The 17,705-nt window shown below is 39.0% G+C and overlaps 1 protein-coding gene across 1 annotated transcript in view; it reads right to left on the bottom strand.

The window, feature by feature from the left end:
• Positions 1-1,134: 1,134 nt before the first annotated feature.
• MSANTD1 (Myb/SANT DNA binding domain containing 1) overlaps positions 1,135-17,705 on the bottom strand; it is a gene marked incomplete at both ends in the record, with an annotated part of 33,180 nt that continues 16,609 nt past the window's right edge. The window contains 2 exons of the mRNA XM_081998981.1: positions 1,135-1,375; positions 10,827-11,111. Coding sequence (XP_081855107.1) covers positions 1,135-1,375; positions 10,827-11,111 — 526 coding nt within the window. The remainder of the gene's footprint in view (positions 1,376-10,826; positions 11,112-17,705) is intronic.

The raw sequence follows: 17,705 nt of genomic DNA on the forward strand, positions 1-17,705 counted from the left end.
TGTCGTGTTTCACTGGAGAACCAAACACTCGCTGGTACTTCATTTTTACGACTTAAATACAGTCCCTTATGCCTCCAGCTCCCTCTTGTGGTGTATCAATGTTGAGCTGCCTTACAGACCACACCTTAAAACATGTAACTGCATTCCGAAGTTGTCCCACCACAAATACTCCTGTAGAGGTGTCCAATGTTCTTCGTGACTTCCATCTCTGTATATTGGGCATCAGTATAGGAGATCTTTACACTTCAATTAAGAATTAAAAACCTCTGACTGTTGTTATCTCTTCCAGTATTTTTCACTGTCCCAAAGCATAATATCTGCCCAGCAATAATAAGTTTCTTCTTTTTCTTTATTTCATTTGATAGATTATATAGATATATGTATATACACACAGTACAATACTTTTCTTTTGTGATAGAGAATAAATGAGAGTTTTCATTGCTGGTTGTTCATTAAGTCAGCAGATTCCAGTTTATAATGAAAAAAATTAAACATTTAATATCAAAAGCAACTTCAAGTATCTTCTATACATTTTAGTATTCGGTATATAGTAAGGTGGGTTTGGGGTTTTCTTTTTATATCAAAAGTGTATTTGAATAGACTATTTTTACTCTAATAGAGTACTATTCATATCAGGCATGGAGTTTAAAATTACGTATCTCATGGTCCCAACTAGCTCTTCACAAGAACCATAGGTCACTTGTACAATCATGGTGTATGTTTCAAAACAGAGTTTAATCATCAGCAAAGTCAAGATGCAATTACCGTGTTTAGAAATGCACTATTTCATTCTCCTACAACAGGTCAAGCTATAGTCCTTGATGTGAAGCAATATACACCACCACTGTCTGTAAAATACCTGACCTAGGCATAAATAGTACTGAAGTTCCCAGAGCTATTCATCCCTTAACCCTTCCGTATAAAAATAATTCAACTTAGGCATATATTGCACTAATTTTAACATACTGGATAGCTCTCACCCTGCATTATCTGTTCTCTTTGCTTAACTAAGATTACACTATGGTTTCAATTTCCATGGAAAACCTGGGAATAGGGCAACAGACACACATATGGTGTGCAATAAAGGGATATCTATAATATCAGGAGTAATCTCAGAGGCATTCACAAAGGAAACTACACATTAGATTTGGAGATCATTTTCTCCAGTAGATTCATCATTCTCTCCTGTAACTGTAAGCTTTGAACTTGAATGATGTTTTGCTGATCCAGAATCCTGCGCACTTCTCTACAGGTTTCTTCCATAGCTCTACTCAACTTCTTTTGTTCTTCCAACATGGCCTCCATTAATTTCAGCTTCTTCTTCTGGAAGCTGCAGCTTTGCATTTTTCTTTTCTTAACTGGTCTTTCTTCAGCTCTGAAATGTGAATATTTGTGTAACAATTAAACTCAGATTTATTAAAAAAAACTATGTTAGAACCTAAAATTCTATACTACATTCTTGTCCAAGCTACAGCCTAGTCCTACTTTTAAAACCCTCTGTGTTCTCCAATAAATTCCCTCTCGAGTTCATGTCAAAACAAAGTATTTTCTGTATTATTGCATAGTATTACAGAGTGTAAAAAAAAAAAAGGTTTGAAATCTGATTTTTTTTAATGACAATTTTCCCTGCAGAATACCATCTTTTTTTTGTATTGGAGAGACATTTTGCTTATCTGGCCATTCAAACTCTAGTTCTAAAGCTGCAATAACCATCCCATCTGGCAAAAGTGCTGCACTGTTGTGTGTGGTGCTAAGTTACAGCTCGTTTTTTAAAGCATCACATCAGTAAGGCTGATCCCATGATCCCACTACATCATACTAGTCTCAAGAATTTGCCCTTGCACAGACACACAGCAGTTGCACTGACCACTTATTCATATATTCCATCACAAAACATTATAAACAACATAAAGGTTTAGCAGGATACAGCTTACAAGATTCCCTCTTTTCTTACAGGTCACAGATTGATCACATTTCATATTTGCTTCTAGAGGCATCTGCAAGTTGCACTTTAAGATTTTTTTTTAATTAAATGTATTTGTCACAGACACAGGATACTGTGGCTACCTGCTTCTCTCATTTAGCTTAATGACAAATTTTATCAAGTAGGATAAGTAACAAAGCAAACCATACTTCCTTTCAAACTCCTAACATTTAACAAAAATTTCAAGTACACTATAACCCTGTGCCTATAGTTTTGTTTTCACCATAATATAAAGGCAAGATTCTGTATTTAATATAGTAATTAATTGCTATTTGGATTTTAAAAAAAGTTCTTCTGAAATTCAAAAAGACTATTCGTAGCCCTTGGAGAAAACACCAGATTGCCAAACCCAAGGCTGTCTATGTATCCAGTCACGCCGATGCTCCTCTAGCCGAATGTCTCTAAGCTCTCTCAGGGTATAAAAGTTAAACAAACATGTATCAAATTGTACATCCTCATCTGAAATCTGTAGAACTGCTGTGCCACTGGGGTAATATTTTAAGAATCTCCTCTACGTTGCATCGTGCTGAGTTTCTGGTTTAGAAGAAAGAGATAAACCTAGCAATAAAGACAGTGCTCTCAAGATGTGTAGTTCACATGGCCGTCCTAGCTTGGGGTGACAACGCAACACACAAATTCAAAACCAGCCTACGCGGCGTACAAGCAGGAACACACACACGTAGATCTGTTTCTCTTAACCTGTAATCTAAGAAAGAAGCATGCTGCGTTGTGAAGAAGGAAGAAAGGCAAGTAGAAGGCAAATGTGCAAATGAACTACACATCTTTAAAACCTCCGGTTACAGCTGAATAACTTCTTTTATATCTTAAAGTGACAGTCCATGTGTCATTCACACCTTTTGTAACTCCAGACTGGAGTCCCCAGCATCAAAGTTATCTGATGATGGGTCTTCAAGTCCTTGCACACAAACAGCAATCTCAGTCGTGTTCTGCCAAACGCAGTATTATTTCTGGATGAAATACAACAATTAGATAGCAGAGTTGTGAGTGCTATGCCATGTCAACACCTTGCAGATTTCAAGACGTACTTGAATAAAGATAACTTGACTCTTGAGGAATGTGTTTTTATTAATGTGAAGAAGGGAATTGGGGAGGGAGGTCACTCGGCTGTGGCAGGTTTGTATCCTAATTTCATTCATATTCTTATCCCTACTTGACAGGCTTTGTGCAACAGTGACATTCAGATCTCTCGGCAAGAGAAATAAACAATTCTAAGCACCTGAAAGACTTAATGCAAATATAACAAAGAGACACAAGCCCCTTGACACTTAAGAGCGCAATGACACAAAAAGGGTGGGGTCTATGAAAAGAAACAAGTGGATTAAATTAAATGCTATTACAACTTTAGAGAAAAAAAATTTAGAATTGTTCTCATGGGAAACTGTTCTGAGTACTCTTTAGTCATTTAGATGTGCTGTCCCCTGTGCATAGGTAAGAAAGAACAACAAGCTTCCTTTATAAATTTACACTAATATGGTAAACAAAGATCGCTAGCTTTCAGATTATCCAAGAATTTAAATTTACTTACACAATTCAAACGGCTTTATCACCATTACACTGCTCTAAGTGATGCTAAGGGAAAAGAGGAGTCATCTTTATGCTAAACAAAACTTTGGAAGGTATACAAAATAAACTCACCTTTGCAGATTCTATATATCATATTTGATTTAGGACATCAAATACATTTGCGTAAAACAAAATACATGCTACGCTGCTCAAACTGTGGGTCAAGCTGATCACTGAGATTATCACAGCCAGACAATCCTGCAAGAATGGGTCTTGGCTGACAGCAAATTCTGTTTGCTCCAATTAACTCTAAGGGCCGGAATGATTTCAAATGAGGTTCTCAAAGAGGTCAAGCAAGTGGAAAAGGTGTACATCAGTCTAAGGACAACACTGAGTCTGTTATTGCAAGGTTCCCATCACTGCACTCACATTCACAAAGAATGCATGCTTTCTGGTAGGCAGAGCAAGAAATTTTCCAAAATGAGGGATTATTATATTATTTTAGCCAAAGGCACCTTTTTAATTTAAACTTGTCTTCACAGAGGATTTAATTTTTGAGAACTCAGTGGATCTCTATCCTCTTCCCTATACAATACTAGAGAGTAGTTATGGTAAGACCTCGTGTCTGAAACAAGAACTGGCTCATAGAGCCACAAGAGGGCTTGCGTCTTGTCAAAGTAAGTCCTGGTGAGAATGGTCCTAAATAAGGAATGAGAGAAAAGCTGAGGCAGGTCAATGGTAGAGCTGCACTGAGTATTCTGTGACTTTCTTGGTAATTGTGGCTGCCATTTGGTTTTTAATTTCAATGAGGACCAAAAAACCCATAAAAAAGGTAATGGAGTGATTTGTACTGAAAGATCTAAAATAAGCCTTATTTTTAAGAGAAGGGGGAAAAAAATCATCTTTGAAGTGTTGTCCCAGAGTCTGTACAGGATTTTAACTGTTTTTCAGTTAAACAAATGTGGTCCATCAAAAACCTGTAAGACATATAACCACACGTCCAAGACAATAACTGTCTTGCACAGCTCCCTAGAGGAAAGAGAGGCAAAACATCTGGTGGTGATGGCAGCTTCGTGGGGAGCTGTGTCAGCAGTATCTGCAGTATGCTAATAACCAAGGAAGTACCCGCTGACAAGTGCTTGCTCAAAGTCAGGTTTCAGCACAGAGAAGTCCCCCCAAAAGCCGGGGCATAAGGATTTTTCAAGGTTTCCTAAGTACTCTTTATGTTTGTTTACAAATAACAAGCAAGACTTGGTAACTAGACAGCCTTAATTGAAGAGAAATACTTATTTCAGACACACCTAGCTTTGGTGGTGTTCCCAACCTCCTTTTCTCTCCAGCATAGTGACTATCAATGAGAGGGTTTTATGGTCGTTCACAAGTCCATAGCAAGGACTTGGAAATTACAATCCTTTCTTCTTGCAGAATAGCTCTTAAGGAGAGCTCTTGAGAAGGGGTCTACAAAAGAAGGATCTAAAGAATCTAATTTATGAGTAAAGAACCCTCAGCAACATGAAACAATGTAAAATGTCCAGTGATGCCTGAAGGACTTATTTGAATACTGAAGTGTTTCCTCAGATACTGAGCCGTCTTTCTTGAGAAGTTCTAGGTCACGTAGGCAGCAAGTCAGAGAGACCTCTCCAGTGTCAATAACTTTTTATCATGGAAAATCAAGAGGGAAGCAGAGATAGGAATATGGGTTCAGCACCAACTAACCCACCAGTATCCTCAGCTGCAGCTAGGAGTATGTCTCGTTTGGCAGTCTATAGGCACGAGCATAAGAAGTGATCAATGTTTGCTGTAGCAAACACCAATCAGTTCCTGTTGCTGATTCTCCATTTTGCATTCCTGGACAGCCAACACCTCTGTGACAATAGGGGTGCAACAGATTCCTGACAGCATCCATAGCCTCTGCCAAAGAAGCATCTCCACTCTTTGCCAAGCCTAGTCTCTGAAGGTAGAGTTTGAGATGTGGGGGAAAGAGAGGTCTAGGAAATCCAGGACCTCAAACACAATCTGCTGATACACTTGGGCCTCCAGTGTCTATGGCAGTTATCTCCAAGAGAATTGGCACTGGTATTCCTCTGACCATACAAATGAAGTGTGGAAGAGCTCTGGCATTGGGACCATGTTCCAGGCAGGACCCTGCAAAGCCATTTCCATACTATGCTCCAAAACAGGCAGGCAGGGTTCAAATGAAGTAAACCCAGGGAAAGAAAATGTTCCTTCGCATCTAGGATGCTGAGCAGGAATGACAGTGTGCACTGGGGACCAGGGGGAAACAGAGCAAAACCTCCAGATATAGTTAGGCAATGTATTAGGCAAGTCACAAATGTATTTGCTGTCTACCTATCTAAGATCAACTTAATTCACCGTTCAATTAAAAGTTCCTCAATTGATTGCCTACACTCACCCAATAAGGCTCATTTCAGGGATGTGTGTGAATAATTAATGAAACGGGAGTTGAATACAAAGAGTAATCTGTCTACCAAAATGTGTTCCCTCCACAAAACCATAAATACAATTCTTCCTTTCTGACTACTTCACGGCAAATGGGTCTCCAGTACCATCGGTTTCTGGAACTTCTGGCTTTCAACTACTAACAGCTGTTTCTGGCTTGGTTGTGCTTTTTTAGCGATGTACAAATCTGCATAGATCTCCGTAACCCATATCTTTCTGGAAAATAATTAACAATGATCTAGAAATAAATAATATTAATATTAGAGATGGCACAAAGATCTTCAGAGTGCGAGGACTGAAAATCAGGTAACCTGGATCTTCTGGTAAACTAGGCTCATTCAAATACAGCCAAATGCACTCAGAATTAATGAGCCTCATCCTTGAAGTAAAGTGTAGAAAAGAACCACAAAAATGGCTTGGAGCCTGGGCAAAGCATCTTGCTATGATAACAAGTCTGCATAATGAGTTAAGAGGCACTACCTAATGTGCATAGCCTAAAGCTCAGACTTCTTTGTAGATGCTGCCCATTCAGATTTTAAATAGCTATGGCATAGTTTTAGAAAGATTAAAGGCTCTGCCAAAACTGTTATTTCCTGAATTAGCATCCTCACCAAGTTTTAATGCACTTCTATTGAACAATTCATATCTTCGTTAACTCATGTTACCAATTCTTACTCTTCCTCCATGTGTAAACCTTCTGTACCAAACTATTTAATCTAAAAAAAATTAAAGAATACCAAAGATGGTGTGATCATGGTACACAACAACCTTGAGGCAAAAAGTGAAAAATACTGAAAGGGTCTCCAATATAGTAAAACGAAAGATAAATAGAAGTAACATCTGAAAGTTTAATTCACTATATTCATGTCATAAACAAAACACGGGTTTAAGCAAAGGGTTAATTACTCGAACAGTTCCCTGTAGGGAAGAGGGGATTCTCCATCCTCTGAGTATGTCATATCTAGACTGGACATCTAGTAAAAAATTTCCAAGAGTCAAAAAAAAAAAAAAAAATCTCAAAGGAACAAAGACGTGGAGGACAACAAAGGCACAGGGCTCCTGAGTGCTGTAGTCCTCTGCTGAAGGGAAGAACATCACAGAACCCACTCCATAAGGTTTCTGGGCTCCACACCAGAATAACTGAATTCAGACACATGGATGGTGTTTAACAGGAAGCCAGACTACATGACGTGGTGGTTTTATTACAGTCCATTAATCTATGAAAGTAACTCTTTCACCCTCATTTTCAGCGTGATAGAAATGGCAGAAGAGGTGAAGTCTGAACCAGATTCACAGCCTGTATAATTATATTCTGTCATTACTTTAACAATGAAAATAAAGACTATAAATTGCTCCACAGGGTGAAACAACACTGTTTTCAATTAGGTAAAAAGTAATTTATCGTGGAGTCAGGAATTTTGATTTTCAAATTTTAAGCCGTAGTACAGGACTCCACCACATTGTATTATATTATTTGACCGTAACAGAATAATTCTATTATTGTCAGATGGTTTATGGACATTGCAGTATAATACAGGCTTTGCTGAAGCCCAAGAGCAGTGTTAGAACAACACTAAACAAATAGCGGGCACCCCTTAAGGGGAAATAGAGATTCTAAATGTTTTTCTCATCTGCAAATTGCAACAAAACTAAAGATTAATTTTATCCCACATTAATTGTATATCACTAACTAGCAAAATCTGTTTTTTGTAAGAAGGTCCCAAACTCAAAGAATCTCAAATAAAATGCAAAGAAACCCAGTTTCAACTATTTTTAGCTTAGGAGTATGTATATATTGACTGAAGTATAAGTCTTAACATTTTTCTCTATGATGAAAGCTAAACATTAAATTCAATATTTTTTAACAAGTTTTAATTTATATAGCCAAGTAGCCTCCTGCTATGTTCAAGGACACTGTGGAAAATACAAAGCTGACACTCAAAAGCTGTGTTTGAGAGTTTAAGGAAATAACAGTAAAGTTTTCAGAATTTTAAAAGTTGACTTTAAAAAAAGTACTGTTTGAGGTTTTTTCACTATCCATTGTTGCCATAACATGGTTTTTATTACTGAAGAAAAAAAATCCCATAGCATAAGCTTACTTTGCACACTTGACTGATCTGTGTATAGTCTGCTTCCTAGAAAAAAAAAAGGAATATACAGTTGTAAAACACACAGCTGTAAAATGCATCTATATCTTACATATAGATATGTGTGTATACTTTTCAAAATATGTTTCAAAATAATTGTTTTGCATAGCCACAAAGTACAAAAATTGAGAGGGAAATTGAGGACCTGAAACACTCTTTTAATTTCAAATCCCAGTACTTTTTGAATCTGTTAGATCAGTTGTGCACTGTTTAGAGGCAAGGGCATTTACAAAAAAAGTCAAGCTGAGCACAAAGTTTGCATGTGAATTCTTTTTTCCTCTTGTTGGCTATTTCAAGGTGTTTTTCAAATGCAGGATGACACACTAATTGCGTAAGCCGAAAATTGCTTTTCAGTTCATAATTTTCCATTAGTAACTCTAAAAGAATTGTCTTCCTTGTCTTACCATGGCAGCTCTAAGTGATTTTAACCCATCTGATATCATTAGTAAGTGCTGTATTTCCTTCTGACCAAAAAAGGGTTTTCTACTCTTCTCTCATTCATCAGGCTAAACTAAACAGGTCAAAGCTGTACAAGCTTTTCAAAACCCCCTGTGTCTACTGTAATACCACCTTCCCTCCTTCTAGATGCGTGCCCCATTAATATCACAAATGCCTTCTAATTTTTAATCCCATCACAATGCTCACCTGAAATGTTATACTAATCTCTCACGTGGTATCTACTGCTCAACGTTTTCTATTTTTAAACACAGCAGAACTTGTGAATACGTACATTTCTTGCTGTTGGATGATATGCACAATATCATATAGCACAAAATTCTTCTGTGGTAGAGACTGTGAGAACATGGCTGCATTCATAAGTCAGGGAGCAATGTATTATGGAGGTCCTACCCCACTGACAGCTGACCTACCCTTCCCTGCTGCTCCCAAGCCCTGTTGCACAGCCACCCTTAGCAGGCAACAGCAGCACCGCAGCCTGACCTACTGCGTGGACAAAGTGTCACTGCCTGCCAGACAGACTTGCAGCCAGCCTGTGCCATTAAAGGCCAGATTTAAATGATCTGCAGTTTCTAAACTGGCCAAGTAAAATTAAAATATTTTTTACTAAAACAGGTTAGGTAATTACCTTGGACAAAATAAATAAAAAAAAACCACCCACAAACAAAACAAACCACAAAAAAAACCAAAACACTGAACCTGAAACTGGCTAAAATGCACTATAGCCTAAATTTTTCAGATCTTATCACTATGGAAATAATTCAGTTAGAGAGGCTTAAGTCCACTTCAGCTGTAAATGAAAGCATCTACATGAGAGTGGGAGTTTACCTGCACACTGTAAGCACATTAGATACACATCTGTGGTTGGTTAGCTTGACTTCTGTGATGGGTTGTCTACACTCCGTAATGAAACCCGGTGTGGTGACCTCTGTCCTCCCCCACCAGTCACCTATGGTACAAAATCTGTGTTGTCCTGGAGCTGTCCCTGAGCTGAAGAAACTTAACATCTGGCATTTTTAAAAAGTCTGATGCTATCAAATAGTCTAGTGAATAAACTATACCTTACGTTTGTGGGAAAGTGACCTTCTAATTAAATATTAAATAATATTCTTGGAAATCAACTTATGAATTGGTAAAAAAGTTACTGCATCAGAAACATGATCTTGGAGCTTGCAAATCCTAAAATCAAGAGAGACTGTGTATCAGGGATATCAACTACTTATGATGAACTATGGTAAAAAAAAACGTTGCTTGTGAACAAAAAGGTTGCTACAGTTCAAGAATTATACACCCTAATATATATTCAGTTGCCAAAAAAAACTTTTTAAAAATAATCAGCTCTTCAAGGACTATTCGCTTGAATGATTGAATGAATTTACCCTAGTTTTATTCATCCAAGAGTAGGCCTGGAAACAATAATCTGAACTTGTTAGGTTGGTTCTTCTTCCAGCTCAACACCTTCTCAGTTGCATGACTGACAGATAATTTTACTGTTACAGTTAAAGCCTCACAGACTTATGATAAGGATCTCTAGGATCAACTTTTTTTCCTGCCAGAAAACTGTAATCAACTCTTATTTCACACCACTCAATGAAAAATGAGCCCAGTAAAGTCTAAAATTTGTATCAAGTGTACAACCCTGCCTTTTGTTAAAACACTGCCTTCCAGAGAACTCCAATCTTATCAAAAAAGGAAACACATGTTTGCATTCTCAGACTAGCATTTACTTTGAAAAAGTGACTTTCTCAATTGTGTTTAAAATGTTGCAACGTACTTTCAAACTGCATGAGTAGCATTTCAGTGTCTATAGGAATATTTAGTTTGCGTCTTTTCACCATTTTAATAATAGCTGAAGCCAGAGAAATTTCATACTCATACCAAAAGCAAAACAAGAGCTAGCCAAAAATCATCTAAGCAAAATATTGTATCTCTGATTGTATGGCAGGACTCTCTTGAACATGCCTATGGTCCTATTACAAACACTCTACCTCATGTGAGCAGTGACATGCATACTGAGTTTTGGCAATATTATATGACTTTTTGCCCAGTCCTCCTACTCCCTTCCAGTCTCTCAGAAAGGAATAAAGAAAATGCCCTAATTCAGCAAAGTGGCTGAGATTGGGGAACAGATCTCATTTGTGATTTACAGAGGAGATACAACAGCTGTTAGAGGAAAATGTGCTAGGGTGTCCCCTTTACATAGCAGATCTGGTTCTTTCTGTGAAGTAGGATAAAAGGGGAAAAATAGATGCTACCTCAGCTTGTAAGAAAGTAAGCTTGACGAGCTCTCTGAATGTTCATCTTCAAAGCACTCTTCCCTTCCTTCGTATGTAAACTGGTTATATGGCAAATACAGAGGTGTAGACTTAGCTGATGGAGACTGTGAGGCCTCCGTCTGTGATGTAGAAGGACCTGGTTGCTGATTTTCATGCATTTTCACATCGCTGTGGTCTGTCACTTTGGATAAGATCCTATCAATGGTTTTGTAGTAAGGCCAGTCAGGTGCAACAGTTTCACTGTCAGTCATGCATTTTAATTTCCTGTAAGAAAAGGCATACAACATTAAAGCTTGTTGTCCTGTAAAAGTACTTTTCATACAGATCTTCTGCCACAAAACATTTGTTCTGGTCACATTTAGAAGTCAAACTGGATGCTTTTAATGAGAATAAAATTCAACACTTTTAATCTCCAATGAAGCCTTTTAGTTTCTTTTCCTTGTTCTGGCCTGTGATTAAAAGTTGCATGTAAACCTCAAATGAAATTCAATACAAATAGAGAACATTACAACTTCTAATGGAAACAGTACTATGTTAGTTGTAGAGTAATTTTTCTTCCCCTTACAGAGTGCCAGACTAACCAACCTGACAGTGGTCCCTGACAACTAGAGTAGTCAACACACCTCAGCCTTTACCAAACTATGGGCAGCACTGTCCTTCCGTGCTTTGAAGAGCGAATATTTATTTTCCATGATGAATACAAGTGGCTACAAATACAATTCATATGTTTTTCCTGATATTGCCTAAAAGCTCTCAATTGCCCAGGTAAACATCCTAATAACAAGCATGAGGTGTAGATGTCTCTTCATCTGTTACAGAAAAAAGATCAGTGTAGGAAGAAGTACAGAGTATCAGTAATTTACAAAAAAAAAAAATCCAACAAAACCAGTTAATAATGTGTTACAAACAGCACAAAAAACATTGCAGTGAAAGGACTATCAGCCATGACTTTGTCTTTCACATGCATCTTCTCATGAGATCTATCATTCAGTCCTAACACAAAGTTCATTGCTATCCCACTTGGTACTCATTGTTATTTTATTTACTTTTACTGAGAAATATAAAACTGAGGTGTATAGATGAATTATACATCTCAAAGAAACTCCAGTGCCCAGATAGAGTCCCAAATTTTCTTTTCATTTGCCTTTCCCAGCTAGGATCTTGTTGCTCTAAATGAAAATGCAGCAAGGGAACACAAGGGGAAAGGCAAGACCAATGACAAATGCTCCATTCTCATAAACTAGATTTCGTTCAAATGGACAAAAAGCTGAAACAAATCCGATTCTCCCAGCTAGCAAGAGGCTTCCATTTGCAGAAAAAGGGATAAAAACTATTCCTGGACACCTGGCCCACCCCCTTTTCTTGAAGCCTTTCAGGTTTTTCCACCTCAGAATCCATCCTGCCCACACCGGCCCTGCAAAGGATACAATTAAATAACATGTAAACATGATAAAAATGGTGTCAAACTTAAAAGTGAGAACTTGAAGTTCTTCCTTTTAAACAGCTATCAGCCTAGGGTAAGGGGAAATCCACCAGTGAGGAAAGAAGGCAGAAAGATTTGCTTAGATTTTAAAGCCATTTAAGGATTCTGCTTTTTTCTCTTGTTCTCGCGAGGTCTGAGGAGCTCTTCCAACTATTTAGAAATGCACATCATCGTCCTGCATAGCAAAGCCTCCACAGCCATCCGTATTTTTATGCCCTCTATGCATTCAAAATTTTAATTTCATACATGTTTCACAACCTGCTGCTGCAATTTCACAGTCAGGGAATATCTAGCACAACCTACAAATACATGCATATCCATCAAGCACAGATACAAAACAGCTAAACGCAGGGCTGACAGCAACCATCACTTGATATTGATTATTTTCAGTTCTATTGTTTAGGCTGTTTGCATGAAAAACGTATCAATTAAACCACTGTAAGCTACTAGCCAAGTCTGCATTCCACATTTGTTTGCCCATGTTGAAACCCCCAATATATTCAAGCAATGTTGTTTAAAACGTTACCATCTGCAGCTGCTCATCGCAATGCATTCACCACAGTCGGTCTCCCGCACGGGCGAGACGGCAAGATGCGCGAGCACATCTCGGCCATGCCACTGCAAAGCCCAGCGGCTGCATCAAGGCTTCACCAGACATGGTGTGAGCCGTGAGGACTGCAAAACGTCGTGCCAAAACGGACGGGAAAAGCTCGGCGCTGATAGCCTGCCGACTCGGCTCTGAGGGCAGACTTGTGCTCAGCCTAGCGCTAGCCGGGCCCCCCAAGTCCTCAGCAGCAGAGCTGCTGCCCAGCCGGTCCATCCCCAGTCTGTATCAGTGCAGGGATTCGACCATCCCAAGGTAGGACGTCGCACTCGCCCGTTTCTCCGGCCTGTCTAGGTCCCTCTGAACGGCGGCCCTGCCCTCACGTGAGCAGACTGCGGCCCCTCAATTTGGCATCATCTGCCGAAGAGTGAGCATGCACTGCCCCATCTCCTCCTTGGGGTGGTTGGTATTAAACAGGGCACATCCCAGTACAAACCCCTGCAGTCCTCCACTTGGGATGAGCCCCTAGGCAGAGTAGGAGCCATTCACCAGGACTCTTCGAGCCCAGAGACTCAGCCAGACTTTAACCAGCAGGTAGTCCATCCATCTGGAGTATCACATCCCAACTTGGATAGAAGGATATTCTTGGAGACGCTGTCAGAAGGCTGTCTACTGTCAAGCTAGAAAACATTAATTGCTCTACACCCATCCACAGAGATAGTCATTTAATCACAGAAAACAAGCAAGTTGGTCAGAATGATCCACTCTTAGTAAATCCATTCTGGCTATTTCCAGTCACCACCGTCTCCTTCATCTGACTGGAAATTGCTTCCAAGATGGCTTGCTCCATGACCTTCCCAGGAGTTGAAGGGAAGCTGATCAACTTTTAATTCCTCTTCTTGCCCTTTCTGAAGATGGGTTCCACAGCGGCCTTTCTTCAGTCACCAGGGACCTCCCTCACTGTTCAAACTTTCGGAGATGATCCCTGACTCATCCTTTTCTGCTACTGGTATTTCCTCTAACCCTAGTCCATGCACACCAGCCTGAGCCCTGGGCAGCAAAGAGTAAGATAAAGAAGGCACTGAGTATCCTCACCCTTATTGCTTGCATCTGCTGTCACTAAATCATCCGCCCATTCACCAGCAGCCCTACATCTTCCATGGATATTCTGTTACTGCTTCACAAAGGTTTTCAGGAGTAGGTGTTTTGCCCAAGCAGGTCAGTACCTTGGGTTTTAGATTAGCTCAACTGTGTACCCAGACCCCAGGTTTTACTAAAACTATCACGATTTTGAAGGAAGAGCTGTAGTTTATTGTCTGCCCACACAGCTGTCAGGTTGCAGCTATATAAAAGCAGGTATTTCTCTGGCTCTGAATGCATTGAATGGATACTAATTCTTCCACTTCTGACTGCTTACCATAGCTCTGGGCTAAAAAAAGGGAACACTACCAGGAGGTAGGCAAGAGAACTTGGTTAGCTTAAAAGCAGCACCAGCAGCAATCATCTACCTGTATGGACTCTGGCTCATACATAAAGGAAAAATGATGAAGTAGATGGAGAGATGAGAAGATAAGGGGGAAGGGAGTGTCAGTCCTTTGGAAAAGAAGTAGGAACGCTGCAGGTGGAGAACAGTCACTGGAACAGTGGTGATGGTTTAGCTTTCTGGTAAAAACAAACCTACTAGCTAACTTGGTAATATTAATATCAAGTTTCAGAATTTAGTGGATTTTAAATATTTTTTTTCTACAACTGCCAGAAGTCCAGTAAACCTAGTGAGACAGCTGAGAGTTTTTGCCTGCATCAAGGTAAGCATAACCCTGGCAGAACTAAGTCTAAAGCAAAGACGAATTTACTGCTCTAAGTCAGTCGTTACTGTAACTCATCACAGCAGGTCTTGGTTGCATCCAAAATGTAAAGTTGGGGGTTTTTGTTTGTTCTGTTTCTCTTGGTTTTGGTTTGTTTGTTTGTTTTAGTGAAACTGAAGAAGTTAAATAGGACAATAGTAAGGCTGGGATGCAATAGTCCAGAAATGAGAGAGGAAGATGAGCCAAATATTCAGCACTTTGAAATTGGGCAAATCACTTCCTGAGTGAAAAAAACAGGCAGAAAAATTAGGTAAGAATCAGGGGTAAGTGAGAAAGTCAGCAGAGCTTGCAAAATAAATTCACACTGAGTTTATCTAGACCTGTTGCTGTTTCATGAGGCTCTATTAAAATCCAGCTGAGCGCAGGGGAAACTGAGAACTCCTTCCAAAAACTCAGGGGTCAAAGATGAGTTTCCAGTGGACAAATATCTGAAGTACAAGAAACACTGTCAACCCAGTTAAGGTGAAAGGTGGTTGCTTGTCTTATTGCAGAGAAGTGAATAAATTAATGGGCTTTGAGATCCTCCTGCCAAAACGCTCCACTGAATGGACTGAGACACTAGTTGAGTAATTTGTGCTGCCGTTGACCTTTCTTCAGACTTTATTCTCTGTGCCTATTAATCCACCTTCTAAAATAAGATTATTACAATATTATGTTCTAGGGAACTTTTTAAAACCATCATTATTTAGTCAGTAAAAAGCAAGCAATCTATAACTTGCCTTTTTTTTTCTTTTCTCTTTGCTCAAAATACTATTGCTTTTTTTATTATTATTACAGTATTTGATATTCCTACTTGCCTTAAGGAATGGACACAAGATCCATCTCCTGGGGTTTCTGAGAAAAGCTTTCAAAATAAATAATAAATAGCAACTGTTCGTGAACCAATCAATGGTGAGGAAAAGACAGATGTATGAAAGTACAGTACTAAGTTGTGCATCTGCTATAAATTATTGATATTAAAGAGAAAGCTGGTAAAATATTCAAATTTAACTTTGTGCAGTAATTTGGCTGCGCTTACATTTTATCATTTGCTGTAGCAGAGGTCAAATATTCCAGTTGCTTCATGCCATAGAGTATAGCAACAGATTACACAAGCAACAATGTTTAATTGCTATCATGTACACATGAAAATAAAAAAATTAGACTAATTTTTTATTCAAACCATGAGACTGATTCAAATTTACCAATCATTAACATTAATTGACTGCGATTCAAATAAAAAAGCAACAGCTGCATCCTGTTGCCTAGGCTTTGGGGATGGTAGTGTTTTTGAAAATAATAAATTAACATTCACACAGTTCTTATTTTTAAACTTCAGAAGAAACCAGTCAAAACTGTGGACCACTGTGCAAGCTTTACAAACCCTGCTTCCTTTTTACAGTGTATTGTGTCAGTGGAAATATTATAACAGATACAGTGCACATTTACGCATTAAGATCAGCATATTCGTGGTGACAGGACAGTGCTTTCTTTTAGAAGGACTAATTATAGGTTTATATGTGCTGAATGCCCCAAGTAGCCCACATAATAGAAAGAATTCAGCACATATTCCAAGTGATGCTAAACTGCAAGAGCCGGCCTGCTAATCTCAGCAAAACTTTTGATGGCCAGCACAGCAGAAAGCTTAACTTTGAATTCCAGCAGACTTGACTCAGCCCTTCCTCCTTCCAAGACAGACAGATCGGGAGCTCACCACACAGGTGCCTTTAAAACCAAACATTGAAAACCTGGTGGCTGATCTATGCACACCAGATATTTCAGATTCTACCGTAATTCCTAAAAGCCGAATTTTACTCAAATGCACCTGCAAAATTTTTCTTTCCACCTATGGTGCTGTGCAGAATTTTCCACCCATCCACGGTGGATGAAATGGTCATTTAATATACTGAGACTCCAGTAAGAGTTACTTCAGGTCATGGTGTACTTTTCCCTGAATAGTCTTCTCCAAAGGCACTTGGACTACGGGAACGCAGAGGAATACAGGAACCGCTCCCAGACCAGCCCATCATCCCGCTGCCTCACTTCTGACAAAGGTCAGCGCTAAATACTTCAAGAATCATTTTGATGGACAGGTTTCGGGGGCACATTTGCCCATAAAGACACTTGCTTACTTTTCCATCCAGTTAGTAATATCCTGAAACCCGTTGTCTTTTATAACTCTATCGAATTTGAAGACAAACCATGTCTGTGTTTTTATTTAATAAATCTAATCTTTAGTAAAAACAATAATAATAAAAAAACCTACCACTCTCTTGGTGTCAATGATTTTAGTAGTAATGAGTTCCACATGCTTATTATGCAGTGTAATACAAATTTATATGACTTTAACTAGTTTTACATTTCTTGCCTTGCAATTCCAATAAATGACTTCTTGTATGGCAAAAGAAATATCTGCTTTATATTCTGCAAAATAGTACCGTATATTGTTATGCACCTCTAGAACTCCTTTTTTGTATTTCTTTGCCTTCTTTCCAAGCGGGTCACAAACTTTTCCGTTTCTCTTAATAAAGAAAGCTTTCCACATCTCATCCTAACTGTGTTTTTTCTAAACATCTTCTCATTCTCTTGTCACCTCGTTGAAATATAGGGCACTCAGAAAGAAACACAAGAATTCAAGGAGGAAATAATGACATAAAATAGATTTCTAAAATGACATTTTAACATGCAAACAATGTTTTTACCTCAGAGGTGGAGGAATGGGGTACAAAAGAAATTTTAGGGTGATTGTGACAGATGCACACGTGCACTGACCTACACCTGAACTGACTTTATCTGGATATTTATCAGAATATTCCACATAGGATCCAAACGTACCCAGAACCAGGGTGACTACTGGGGCTGTGAGCCCACGCTGAGCTCCGCGCCGCTGTACGCGTGCACGTAGCTGCATTAGCTGCAGCAACTGCAATAATTACTGGCTAAGACATGCTCCTCCTCTACCTATGTAGATGTTTGTCTGACTTTGA

The sequence above is a fragment of the Phaethon aethereus genome (assembly GCF_964289735.1).
Source record: "Phaethon aethereus genome assembly, chromosome: 4".
In the NCBI taxonomy this organism is placed as follows: domain Eukaryota; kingdom Metazoa; phylum Chordata; class Aves; order Phaethontiformes; family Phaethontidae; genus Phaethon; species Phaethon aethereus.